The 13,087-nt window shown below is 45.6% G+C and overlaps 3 protein-coding genes and 1 non-coding gene across 4 annotated transcripts; 2 read left to right on the top strand and 2 right to left on the bottom strand.

Moving 5' to 3' along the window:
- Positions 1-2,548: 2,548 nt before the first annotated feature.
- GGS22DRAFT_166628 (NAD(P)-binding protein) lies at positions 2,549-5,141 on the top strand. The gene is made up of 4 exons (XM_047961882.1): positions 2,549-3,577; positions 3,857-4,235; positions 4,324-4,440; positions 4,521-5,141. Exons 1-4 carry the CDS (start codon positions 3,160-3,162, stop codon positions 4,699-4,701), a joined length of 1,095 nt encoding a protein of 364 aa, XP_047817833.1. The 5' UTR covers positions 2,549-3,159; the 3' UTR covers positions 4,702-5,141.
- A 1,989-nt stretch (positions 5,142-7,130) lies between these two features.
- GGS22DRAFT_t89 lies at positions 7,131-7,202 on the top strand. The gene has a single exon. It is a non-coding gene; the product is annotated as a tRNA-Met (tRNA).
- A 651-nt stretch (positions 7,203-7,853) lies between these two features.
- GGS22DRAFT_166622 (glycosyltransferase family 62 protein) lies at positions 7,854-9,419 on the bottom strand. Its single transcript, XM_047961881.1, has one exon. The coding sequence runs from the start codon at positions 9,322-9,324 to the stop codon at positions 8,191-8,193; it is 1,134 nt and encodes a 377-aa protein (XP_047817832.1). The 5' UTR covers positions 9,325-9,419; the 3' UTR covers positions 7,854-8,190.
- A 2,016-nt stretch (positions 9,420-11,435) lies between these two features.
- Positions 11,436-13,046, bottom strand: GGS22DRAFT_166621 (uncharacterized protein). The gene is made up of 3 exons (XM_047961880.1): positions 11,853-13,046; positions 11,701-11,794; positions 11,436-11,508 (listed from the first exon to the last, which is right to left on the bottom strand). Exon 1 carries the CDS (start codon positions 12,862-12,864, stop codon positions 12,016-12,018), a length of 849 nt encoding a protein of 282 aa, XP_047817831.1. The 5' UTR covers positions 12,865-13,046; the 3' UTR covers positions 11,436-11,508; positions 11,701-11,794; positions 11,853-12,015.
- Positions 13,047-13,087: the final 41 nt, after the last annotated feature.

Below are 13,087 nucleotides of genomic sequence, written 5' to 3'. Positions count from 1 at the left end.
AGCTGGCTAGCTAGGTAGTATACGCGAGATAGCTCACGAAGACAAGGAGAGAAAGACAAGACAAGAAAAAAGCAGTACATACCTACCTAGGTACATATGCCATAGCAGATAATGTAAAATACGGACTTGCTTACCTAGCTTAGCCTCACTTGACTTTATACTAGCCCCTGGAGAAAATAATACTAGGAGTACCTACCTAGGTAGTTAATCAACAATTCAGACCCGTTTTGTTTTTGGTTAGGTATTTTATCATTTTATCGTAAAAGCCGGGGAAACGGGGGGAGCCGGGGGAACTCTAGAAGCTATCGTGAGCCCGGACCTTTCGACTAGCGTAAGACGGGGTAGGGCAAGGAAACCCCCACGTTCGTGTTGCCCCATGCCATGAAAATTTAATAAAATGAAAAGAAAAAGGAGAAATCGATTGGGGAGAAAAAGCCATCGTGACATCGTGACCCCGGAACACCGGAGGCGGCGGAGAGAGGTCCTACAGGTTGGTAATTCGCTCCTTGGGGGCTGAGTAATAGGTAATATAATATTACTACGTACCGAAGCCGAGATAGACACGTACAGTCTTAGCAATACAACTGTAGCAAATAGATTGAATTGAGACTGGGAGAGTGGACAAGTCGGACAGATCGAATAGGTTGAGCAGGTGAGTTGCTGCAACCGCACCTAGGTGAATATGTAAGTGAATATGTAAGTAAATGAGTAAGTGGATAAATGTATGATGTAGGTAGATGTAAGTAAATGGGAATGATGTTATCGACTTGTGCAATTATGGTGCGCGGTTGGACAGTCCAACAGGGGAAACTAGACTCGAAGAGACATCGATCTTCGGGGGGCGGACAAGGGGCGTAAGCCTGGCTGTGGTGACGATGGGAAGATGGGAAGATGGTCACTCCCTAAAACTGCCTGACTGCTAGAAAGTCGTCAGGTAAACTGTCGGGTGCAGCGTTCGAGAGATGGCGGTAGGCTGCGTAGGCAAGTGAGCGACAGCAAATCCCATGAAAATGGTTCCCGCTTCCGATGAGCCATAACCATATAACAGCACAAGATGGGATCATGCCCTACTTATGGATACTGTGCGTAGTATACCCAGTATACCCAGTATACCCGTCCGTGGATGTCATGGATAGTACATATTATGTACTAGGTAGGTAGATATAGTATAGTGGATGTATGACAAGCGGCTACATTATCGATCGCTCGCATGCCCACATACGCATCCAATCTCGCACCGGAAGCGGCCTAGAAGCTACGTGTACGGCGTAGGCGAGGTCGTCCGGTGCGCATCCTAGTTGGCTGCCCCGTTCCCGGGGGGGAGGTCTTTTTGACCTCTCTTCCACTCTTCTACTCAAACGGATGTAAACACCAATATGCTAGAGTACACTAGCGTTCGAAGTTGAGGTTTTTGGTGGATTGTTGGATTGGGCTAGATGGGGAATATGTACCTATATTAATGGACTTTTGCGGGGCCGTGGTGTCTTAGCTGCTAAGTTTCTAGTGTACTATGCAGTAAGGTGCTATGCTTGATGCGCCCCACACCCCTGACGAAAGCTGCAAGCAAAGCTTGGAAGGAAGAAAGAAAAAAAAGCTTAGGGAGCTCTTGACAAGGAGTGACCTACCTTGCCCACATGTCGGTGTCTAGAGCTTGACATTGGCCGGTTATGCTGTAGGTAGCTGGCAGGCTAGTTGAAGTGTTTGGCGGTGGCATCCTGATCTTCCCATATTGTATTTCGGTGTACGAAAGTACGAAAGCTGATTTAGGAACGTGGATGTGCACATCTAGTGATGTACACATGATGAACGTAGACTGCGTACTAGGTATTCTGCACCTAGCTGACCTAGATATGCTGGGTGTGTTCGTGATGAAGATGGGCAGACTGATAGGGTAACAGCTCATATGTCACGTACATATTGTCACCAGATAGAGCATTCTACAATGGTAATGAAGTGTATGAGGGTAGGATGAGATAGGATGAGACTGGTCTAGGCAATTAAGTTTCAGTAGTCTTGGGAGGTCTTGGAAGGTCTAGAAAGGTCTTACAGAACTTAGTTCCCTCAAATCCTCTTGGTACTACCCCTCCAACCCTCCATTAAAATGTTAAATCCTTAAACCTACAGCTGGCCAGGTGCTATTGCCATCGTAGGTTCGATATATACGTTGTACAATACATGAGTACTAACCTACCTAGAGCCGCCTGAGAGGAAAGAGGTAGGGAGCAGATGGGACTCGGAGGTAAGGTAAGGAGACATCTGGGAGGGTAGGAGGGGTGGTCCACTACCGGTAAGGAAGCTTGGACCCCAGACAGAATTTAGAATTGATCGTCTTAAAGGCTACCTGTAAGCACCTGGGATCCTGGACAGGTGCAGGTACATGTTTACCACTGGACAGTGAGCATTGGGCGGCATATACACAACTACACCGGTACATCAATACAGATGTACAGCAATACATCATCCGTGTGGAAAGAAATATTGAAAAAAAAAAATGTTAGTGAGCCCTGGAGCATCGTGAGTTTTTCAACGGTCCCCTGTGCAGGTGACCTTTTTTTCTTGGGCGGTGGTTTAGTTTTTCCTCGTGTCTCCCACTGTCTTTTTTTTTTTGTTGTCTTCGCTCATCTGAACACTTCCCATCCCATTCTCCTTATTTTCAATACAAATACCTCGTCGAGTTCCGCAATATCAAATAGAGGGTCTACTCAAGAAACATTGATTCTAGACAATCTAAAAGCGGTATAGAGCTCCATTCTGACGATACCTACTACTCGGCGCGCATACGTCATTTATCTGCCATTGTCCAATCTATTCAACAACCCGTTTGTGCAAACTTGAAGCTCTCCTCTGCTCATTGCTCACGTCCCTCAACATTTTATTATTTTATTCACAGAAATATACCCATCGACGACAACTCATCCACGCATAGAACTTCTTTTTCTCTTAGCTGTCTAACTGTATCCATAGAAGATACATGTCATACATAGTAAATCCATATTAATATCCCTTTCTACAATACCTACTCCTAGGTCGGCAGCACGCCAATTCTACCTATTTATTCTTTACTTTTTTACTTTATTCTCCGCCTTTCGCCCTTCGCCTAAAACCCTCATAGACATAAAATACATACACACCTACCTATACCCATATACCTATCACATAATGTTATCCCGAAACCTAGTACGCGCAACGGCGCGAGCTGCCGGTTCTGCTAGCAGAGCTGCTGCTCCTCGAGCTACCACTCTTCCCACCAGCCTTCCTGCTAGCGCCGCGTTCCTTCACAATAATAACAACCCTCTCAACAATGCCGACAACAAGGACAAGAAGCATACCTCACCCCCTCCCGGTGCATTCGCTCGCACAGACGATAGTATCACCGTCGAGTATCCTGAGGAAGACGCCCTCCCTTCCTCGACCCCCGTCCAAGGTCGTGGTGGTTTTCACATGAAGCGAACTCTGGCTTCTTTCTCCCTCGAGGGCAAAGTCGGTGTTGTCACTGGTGGTGCTCGAGGTCTCGGACTCGTCATGGGCCAAGGCATGGTTATTAGCGGTGCCAATTTGGCTATTGTAGACATGAACAGTAAGCTATTCGTCTTTTTTTCCTTCCTCTTTTCATCTTTCTTCGTTACTCTCTTCCTATCTTCCATTTCGCATATACTTCCCTCCTAAACTCGCAAAGTTTGGCCAGTTTTCGCATTTCTTGCTCCACCGACTTCTCTTCCTTTCAAACCTGACTTACCCCTTCACCGAATGTACTCTCCAGTTTATTAAATCTCCACATGCATAATCTATGGAGACTTGCGGTGTGTCATAGTCGATAACGGAGGCGGATACTGACAATTCTTTTCCAATCAAACAGAGGAAGAAGCCGAGCGCCAAGCCGTTGAGCTGGTTGAGGTATTCCGAAAGGAAAACCCCGGCGCAACAAGAGTGCCCAAAGTTACTGCCCACTACGCCGACGTGTCTGATGCCGACTCGGTGCAGAGCTGCATCGACCAGATCATCAAGGAGCACGGCAAGATCGACCACCTCGTCACCAGCGCCGGTTTCACTGAAAACTACAATGCCGTCGATTACCCGATCGATCGTATGCGCAAGCTTTGGAGCGTCAACGTAGACGGTACATACCTCTTTGCCATCACTGTCGCCAAGCATTTGATGGAGCGCAAGAGCCCGGGTAGCATGGTCTTCATCGGAAGCATGTCTGGCGCCATCGTCAACGTTCCCCAACCTCAGGCGTAAGTTGTTCTCCAATCCGATCAGCCACCAATCGACCGGTGGCGCAATTTGCGACAATGACCCCAATTAACAAAATTCGTTCTCCAGTCCTTACAACACTGCCAAGGCTGCTGTCCGACACATGGCTGCCTCTCTCGCTGTTGAGTGGGCGCATGCCGGTATCCGTGTGAACTGCATTTCGCCTGGTTACATGCTGACGGCCCTGTAAGTAACACTCACCACATGATGCTTGATCATATTCGCCGTGCCAGAAATGATGGCAGCTAACAAAAGCTCTCAAACAGAACCGAGAAGATCCTCGATGACAAGCCGGACCTGAAGAAGCAGTGGACATCGCTTATCCCTCAGGGTAAAATGGGTCAACCCGATGACTTGATGGGCCCTGTCGCATTCTTGCTATCTGACGCTAGCCAGTACGTCACTGGCGCCGACCTCCGTGTTGACGGTGGTTACACGCTCACTTAAGCAGTGATTTCTTTTTTTCACGGCTTTTACGGAGCAAGCATCTTTGGGGGGGAGAAGGAAATAGATGGTGATTTTGACGGGAGTTTCGCGGTATTATTTCCCTTTTTCTTCGAGACGAAAATAGAGGACAGACGCTTTGAATAAGTCAGATGAAAAGGCAAGGTTGGGTTAAAGAAATCACCCCACACTGCCAACAGCTGGTTTTTGTTTTTGTAGCTGCACAGCTGGATATCGATTTCTTACCCAGACTGGAATGCGACAGAATAAGACGGGACAGAACGCATAGGAACGCAAAACGAGCAGTCTGCAAATTTTGGAGTGCGCCGTTAATACAACAAAGGAAAATTATATTATGACATGTGCTTGGTTTGCTTGTGATACATTACTTGCCGTCGACGACGAGTAGATGAAGGTGTACGAAGTATAAAGCTTTTTTCGTCGTTTTTTTTTGGATCCTTTGTGAAGAAAAATCTTCCAAGTTGAAAGAAATCAAATTAGCAAAGCGGGAAGTGTTGGTGATTTTGTTTAGTCGTCGTCGACTCAATTCGGCACTTCAAGCGCTGGGGTTCCGGCGCATTTTCGTGCGGCTCGCTCGCCTTTCGCTTAACGCTTACCCGGATTCCCGATCTACCCAGTCCATGTTTTGGCTTTCTTCGGTAGCGGTTCTGGGGTAAAAATAAAATTCCCGTCCATACCTACTGTAATTAGAGCATACCCGCCCACGTTTATTAAGCAATGCGATGGTTTGGTGTAGCTGTGTATGCCATGCCGGTAGTTGAGTCGTATGGGATGGGTTGTTTCATCGGAGCTACCCTCGCCACATTTGTATGCGGTATGGTGTGGTTGGATAGGTGGATGACGCTGTGTTGCTACCACGGTGAGTTCTGCCAAGACATTCATCGGTGCTCGAGGAAATGGGTGATCAGCATATGTTAATTATGATCATATAAATTTAAATTTTTAATAGAATATTCGCTTCCTCAATATATTGTACTTCGTCCCTACTTATAGTTGCCGACCTACCTACTAGGTAGGTAAGTAGGGATATTGGAAGCGGAAGATTCCATCAAGGAACCTTACCTAGGTAGACATGGACATAGGAGCGGACCTGAGCTAAGAGTAAGGAAACAAATATATAGGTTTTCTTTCATTATAGTCACCATAACTTTAATTTACTGTACGTAGTATAAGAAGTACGCATATGCTTAGGTACCTACCTATGATTTATTCTATTTTATTTTCTCGGTGTTTATTTACTGTATCTCATGGAGCATTGATGAGTTTACAGAATGAACTACCTTTTTCGTACACGTAGAACCGCCAATTCCTCCAATTACTTACCTACGGCAAGTAGATACCTACTTGTGAGCAGTAATGTATACCTATTCATGATCCTGGTTTCTAGATAGAACGAGAACATCTGATATACATAGGTACCTACCTACCTAAGCAAGTAGGTAGTCAGGAGATCTCAGTGACGTTTACAAGCTTCCCTCGTGTATTGAGAGACTATCGCACATTAATGTTCTACACTAGGTACCTACATAGATAGTTACCTAGTCAAAATTGTTGGAGGCAACAATTGAATAGCATTTGGATTATATGGGATATGTATTTAAATATGTTATGCTGCTACCTAAAACTATAACTGGTTACCTAGTTGCTAGGTATCTACTAATAGAGATATATTTATAATTTTATCATATCAGTACAAGCAGAAAGAATATTCCAAGCAGCATAGTACTACTGTTCAAGACCATTAACTCGTGAGGTGACATAGGTAATGAAGAGGAACAAAAAATGTTTAATATGTACCTAGGCACTTAGATACTAGCATGCTCTACAAACCTCGATTATCTTTCATATTTTCTAAGGCACTCTAATATTACCAAAACTAGTAAAAATATGAGAATGTCGGAGGTGATAAGGTAAACGACTGCGCATGATAGTGTAAAGTCTTTGGATCTAACACAATAACGACAATTATAAATACTATTAGGTACTCTGCAAACGTTGTTCTTAATGTACAATAGTACCTACCTACCTACTTAGTAGCTATTTGGAGAAAGCTCATATGACATGTCATGAAATTGAATATAGGAATTCGTGCCCCTTAGAGAGTAACAGATTGTTTGAACATGTTTTCGGGTTTTCACCCAATAGCAAGATACTAGCTCTCTAAAGATAGCCAGATAACATGATTCTACGAATATGATACAATGAACTGCCACTATCGAAGAATCTATATTATAAATAAAAATGAGTGAAAGATGATTTGTGGAAATTTGTATAAAAGATCGAAGTTGAATCCATTCATTAAGGCCCACTAACAAGTTGCGACAACCAAAGCTTTATAGGGCAGTATAGTATTGCTTCTCACCAATCACAAGGCTGGATAGATGGAAACATAAATGTCTACCACCCCGGTAAGCTTCATGGCGCAGTGGAAGCGCGCCGGGCTCATAACCCGGAGGACCTCCGATCGAAACGGAGTGAAGCTAAGTATTTTTTTTTCCGTACATTTTTTCCCTTCATCTCGTGATTTACACAGGATAGCGGGTCTATACTAAGCGCTATGTGGATCTTGGCTGGATAAAAATTTGTCGTGCCTGAAGATAGATAGGCTAAGTGGACCTGTTCCCTTCTAAAACGAACCTAATAGCTTGGATGTAGCTAAAAGGCTCGTGTGCCTAGGTAGGTGCCACCAAAAGACGTCGAGGATGAGGTATGTTCCGCATGAACAGATTGTGAGACAGAACGATACTACCAACACTTCGAATAAGAAACTTCGGTAGTGCCTAGATATGCTTTAGCAGAAAATAGTTTATTGCCATAGGTGCGGGTATGTGCTCTCCATAGCCAGACCAACAAATATCCTGGAATGTTATGTGGTGAGTGGGCGATTCGGGATCTAATACACAATATAGTAGAAGCGACTTCAATGTATGTAGGTGTTGAATCAATTGATGATAGTGTAATATTCCTTTGTATTTCACGTGATATTGGGATTCGGGGGATAAGTTGAAGCGAAGATATCGACTGATGTCTTTAAGGCACGCGCCGAGTCTATTCAAGTATATGATGGTGATACATATGCGTTCTTCGAAATGTGCACTTTGGTGGACATCACACTCGGGTCTGGGTCAATAATATCAACTCACTTAATGCATGTTCTTAGTCTATGGGTATCTAAACAGAACACAAGCCCAACCTCCATATATATATACCTATATAGGTATGTAGGTGAAATGCAGGATCCTAATCGGTGTTGTAGTACTTAGGTAGGTAAGTACCTATACAATAGTGTAACTCCGGGAACGACCCGTCCTATCGGGCAAAATGGGAGGAACCTTATTGGAGATAAAGTTGAGCGTGACGTCAAGCCTATAAGGCCTATTGTAGGACAAAACCTACTTGGGGTATCACATTAACAAGAAAAGCCGTACTTATCTAATGCGACGACCTTTAATACAATCGACCAACTCCCTTTCAACTCCAATCGGCATGTCTCACAAAATGACTACCACCCAGTACAAAACAACCTCCACCGCCGTCGAGGTGCGATGTCATATAACATATACCCTCTGATTCGATGCCCACCCATCCTTCGTGGGACCATGTTGTGCCAACGACGAGGGACGTGGGGAAATTGATGCCTTGTCGTACGATGCTCGCCTTTATGTATAATATCGTACCCCCAACACTGTCTACAGGTAGGAGATCATCGTCGCTTGTTCCTTTGATTAGCTCGTCTAGGTACGTCCTAGTCTCGACGAGTTTATCTGCAGCGGTATCGAGATCGCCATCTCCGACGGGACCCATCAGCAGGGGTACCTGTCGATTTACCGTCCACGCGTTCTTGTCGTAGTTGGGTGTGATGGTCTGAACACAGATCGCCGTAACGATTCCAACATCGTCGCGCGTCTCTGCGTGACCGATCATCTTCTGGATCACGCCAGGGGAGAACTCGACAATATCCGCGTCGACCCAGATCACGTGCGACTCATCCTGCAGGCTTCGTGCCATCAGGTAGTTGCGGGCGCTAGCAATGGCTCCACGGCGTAGACGCTGGTACTCGGCTTTGTGTCGGTCCTCATATGGGATCCTGGATGCGGCCCCACCACCATCACCTTCGCGATAGAACAGCGCGACGCGCGCGAATGGTAGCGGCATCACCGCCTTTTTTGTCGCCTCAAATTCTTCGCGCGACGACGTCATGAGGCCCAGCGACACCCGGGTTAGATCCAGATCTGTGGATACGAGCATGTCAATGAAGTCGTATACAGTGCGTCGTGTAGATCGGAAATCGCGGCTCCATGAATGCCCATCCCTAGTTAGGACAAGGAATAATATGTCAGGGTTCGTGTTGACAATATGTTGGTGGTATAATACGGTTCCGTCGCTCAATGTCTTTTCATTTTTGCCGACGGCGAGGTCCAATGGCACACCGTCCCAATGCTTGTACGTGGGCGGGTGATTGCCCCCCAGGCACGAGGAGAGCGTCTTGCATGACCAGGCGCGTTTCCGGGGTTCGAAGGAGTGAAATAGAACAAAGAGTCCAAGGGCAGCCGCGATACTAAACAGGACCACTCGGTTAGGAGCGAATCTCATACGGTTGGCCATATCGCCATGATCAATCTTGAAGGAAATTTGGCAAGATCGAGGAAGTGTAGGAGATTGGGGAGGTACCAAGGTGGCGTCGGCATTCTTTTTTAGGGCTAGGGACTTACGAGTCAGAAAAGAAAAGGAGCTGAGGCGAGGGATTGCTTTGTGGCTTGGCGCATTACTGAATATGTCATTGATAGTCGTCGAAACTCTTGCTTCAGCCTCCTAACAGCCCCTTTTCCTAGGCGTTTCTCCATATTTCACCGCCAAAGTGTACCAATACGGAAGCACGTGCTGACGCGTACGGATAAACCTGGCAAGTTAAGGGAAATCCCGCCCGTATTAGGCCATTCAGGGCGGCATTCATGTACTGGTACGTAATGCTAAGAGCCAACCTAGTACTTAATTACCGAAGGAACGTTAGCGAACTGCAAGCAAATTGATAATTAAATGTTGCGCACGCGACACAGAACCCGCCATTGGATAGCAATATTCCCCTCAATCCCATACCAAGCAGCCCAGGGTCCGGGTTCTTTCTTAGGTACGTAGCATTAAATCAGGCTGACGTATTGTTTCACCGACATATTTTTTCCTGCGTATTTTACGCTTAGGTATCTATAAAAAAATTTCGTCTCAGATTATCGAAAGCTAAACTTCAATTATACGGATTTTCTAGACACTGGACATATGTAGTAAGCTATAAGCTTTTTACACGAACATGTAAGATATTTCATTGTTGGCTTAGCGTGACATCATTGTAAGCAGTATCGATGCAAGGTCTTGAGGCAACAGTATTTAATCCCTGTTAAAAATAACGGTGTGGCTATACGTATCGAGAGGAAAGCCAATGGTGTACCGTTATTTTTGTGTAACTACGATCCCTAAAGATTCATTAATTGTGCTTTGGATTTATTGTAAGAAGCCATCAAGCGCCGGTGGCGGCTACTATTGGAATTAGGGCTTACAGGCGTACGTACATACCTAAGTAATTTTAAAGTAAAAGAAATAGTTATCCATTTAACATTCTTCCGAAGGTACTACTAGTTTTAGTATTTACAAGCGATTAGAATGCCACATATGAACAAAGAAGTTTGATTGATAGCCCATGTGTCATTTTTTTAAATTTAGGTACCGGAGTGTATTAACTCCTGGTGTCATGTAAGTGTAACCATCACAATTCATACAAACACCCGCAATCCTTCTCCCTATGGTGAACTCATGTCACATGATAGGTAATCTTCAGAAGTCATCGCAATGTTGGAAGGAGGGAAGGGCTTGGAATGAACTGTACTCGGGCAAATGAGGTAGTCATAACAAGTCATAATAAAGTATGAGGCGCTCATTGAGTTTGACTATTGGAGTTACACAACTCTGATTCTAGTCTAACTTAGATTTAGGTAGGTAACCTTACATAAGCACAACATAGGGGTAAGGGTGTAGGTAATCAGAGATCATGTAGGTATATTTAATAAGTTAAAGTTATCACGCATTTTAGAAGATTCGTTAATATAGTCTCTTTTATATTACCAACCCTGACTAAAAGCGGTTTGTGATGGAGTGAGGAGACCATGGTGGAATTTGTCTACCATAATTCGGCGTCGTGGGTGAAAGGGAAGTTAATGTAATGAGGCTGCAAAGGACGATACCTATCCACATGCATATATCATTGATACCTACCTGCCTAGGTACCTACCTAGGTACCTATTATGGATTCGGTTTGGGTGAATGGTGATATAGGTACCTACCTACTAGGTAGGTAGGTAGGTAGGTGCCTAACTGATTAAATATGACTTTCAGTGGACTGTTAAAAGATTGGTTATAGATGAAATATTATTGCATCCATGGGGTTCCTCTCCTTGTTCCCTTTTTAAAAGTGAGTTCCTGAAACAGAAAGTCTTATAGCTTCGCGTATCTCTTCAACGGCAACTATGCTCCACCTGAAGCACCCAGCAATGCTAATATTAGATTCAAGTTGTTGGTTGGGGGAGTTATGCTGGTGCTACATAGGGCTGAACCGGGGCGAGCCAATCCTGGTCTATGGGGGTAGCATTTAAGGGGTTTTGTAGATCCCCCGCCTGCAACATTTCTATTTTTCATTTACGAAACGTAATCCGTACATCTATGTATTCCCTTAAAGCATTTATTGAGAGAATGGCTAAAGGAAACTAAGGGCTGTCTTTTGGTGAATTAGTGCGTGTCTAGGTACGTACGTACATAATGCATGCTCTAGACTTGGTGAATAAAGGCTGCTGGGCGGCAATTAATACCTCCATACCTAGGTATGCATTGTTTGTGCTAATTCATTGTGTATCGCGCCTCCCCCTCCAGTGGTGTCTAGAAGCTGATGCGGTAAAGGATACGCCTAATTACTAACGTAACTGTTATGGTTAGTAGGTACGTTTCTCAGGCGAGAACCTAACTACATTAAATATCGTACGAAGATTTTGTCATGGAAAAAGTGGTTTGGATGTTCATTCATACCTAGTAGGTAGGTAATCCCAAATCTCCATACTCTTTTAATGCGTACTTATTTAGAATATTTCGAGAAAGCATTTGCAAAAGATGAATCTCTAGAACGGATGCCGCATATATCCATATGATGCGATTCATCGTTGAGTCCCGCTTATCCCAGCAACCGAAAGCGCCTAACAATGCATACAATACTGTGCAGTACACAACCCAAACCCCGCCCCGCCTAAAATGATACCTTCATGATGCAGCGGCAGATTGCGTGACGATAAATTCCATGTACCCGATCTTCGAAGCCGTGATAACCGCCGCGAGAGCAAACTTCTCACCCAACACACCTGTAGCCCCGCTCTCGAGGAACTGGAACTTGAACACCTTATTTCTGCTGAAGCTTCCGTTCGCCGTGTACACCGCAACGACCTCCTTGCCATCGCTCGAAGCGCCCGTTGACCGCGACGCCCTTTCGCCGCCGGGGCCCAGGGAATCGCTTCCTAGCCTGACTAACTTGTAGCCCCTCCACGAGCTCTTATCAAGCCCCTTAACCTCCTCGCCGCTACTGCCGCGCCACTCAAAATTTTCAACCCGAGTATCCTTCCCGAGCCCGACTTCGATGGAAAACGGGTAGGTCACATGGCGCTTAACGTAAGTCTCTTTTACGTTGAAGGTTGTGGTTTCGGTCGAGCTCTCAAGATAGCCGCCGCCGGGGATCAACTTGACGACGGTGGTCTTGCCGCTGCAAAACCGGCTCTGGGCCCCGGCTGTCGCGATAATAGGTTCGGAGCCGGTCGGCCCTGCGTGCATCTCTAGCATCGGTTTCCCCGAGAGCCCCGTGTGCGTAGTGACGGCAAAGAACGGTTGCTCGGCGTGTTCGCCTAGATACATCATCCGCGACCATTTCGTGAGAGGTGGGAAGTAGGCGTTGAGGAATTGTGGGATCTTGTTCGTCACTCCCGAGACACCGGAGCTGCCTTCCCCCGTTACGGCTTGGTACGCCGGCGTGTCTGACTCTGTGTGGGTGTTCGCCGGGGCGTAAGGAGGTGGCGCGGTGCTGCCTTCGTAGGTGAAGTCTGCTTCTGTCGGGTTTCCCATTTTGTTGACGGGTCGGTTTACTGCTTGATGTTGTGATTATACCAAAGACCTCTGTAAATTCTTGGAATGTCTGAGAAGATTCTGAGACGACATATTGAAGTCTTTATATTGAAATTGCTTGTGGTGGGATTTGCCCTTTAGTATCTACCTGATGCCATGATTACCTACACAGCCACGATTGATTAATACGCCGTATCTGCAAACAGCTATCCGCATCTGCAAG

This window comes from Annulohypoxylon maeteangense, assembly GCF_022496945.1.
Source record: "Annulohypoxylon maeteangense strain CBS 123835 unplaced genomic scaffold GGS22scaffold_11, whole genome shotgun sequence".
Lineage (NCBI taxonomy): Eukaryota > Fungi > Ascomycota > Sordariomycetes > Xylariales > Hypoxylaceae > Annulohypoxylon > Annulohypoxylon maeteangense.
The sequence above is the reverse complement of the archived record's forward strand: the minus strand, read 5'-3'. Positions and strand labels throughout refer to the sequence as shown.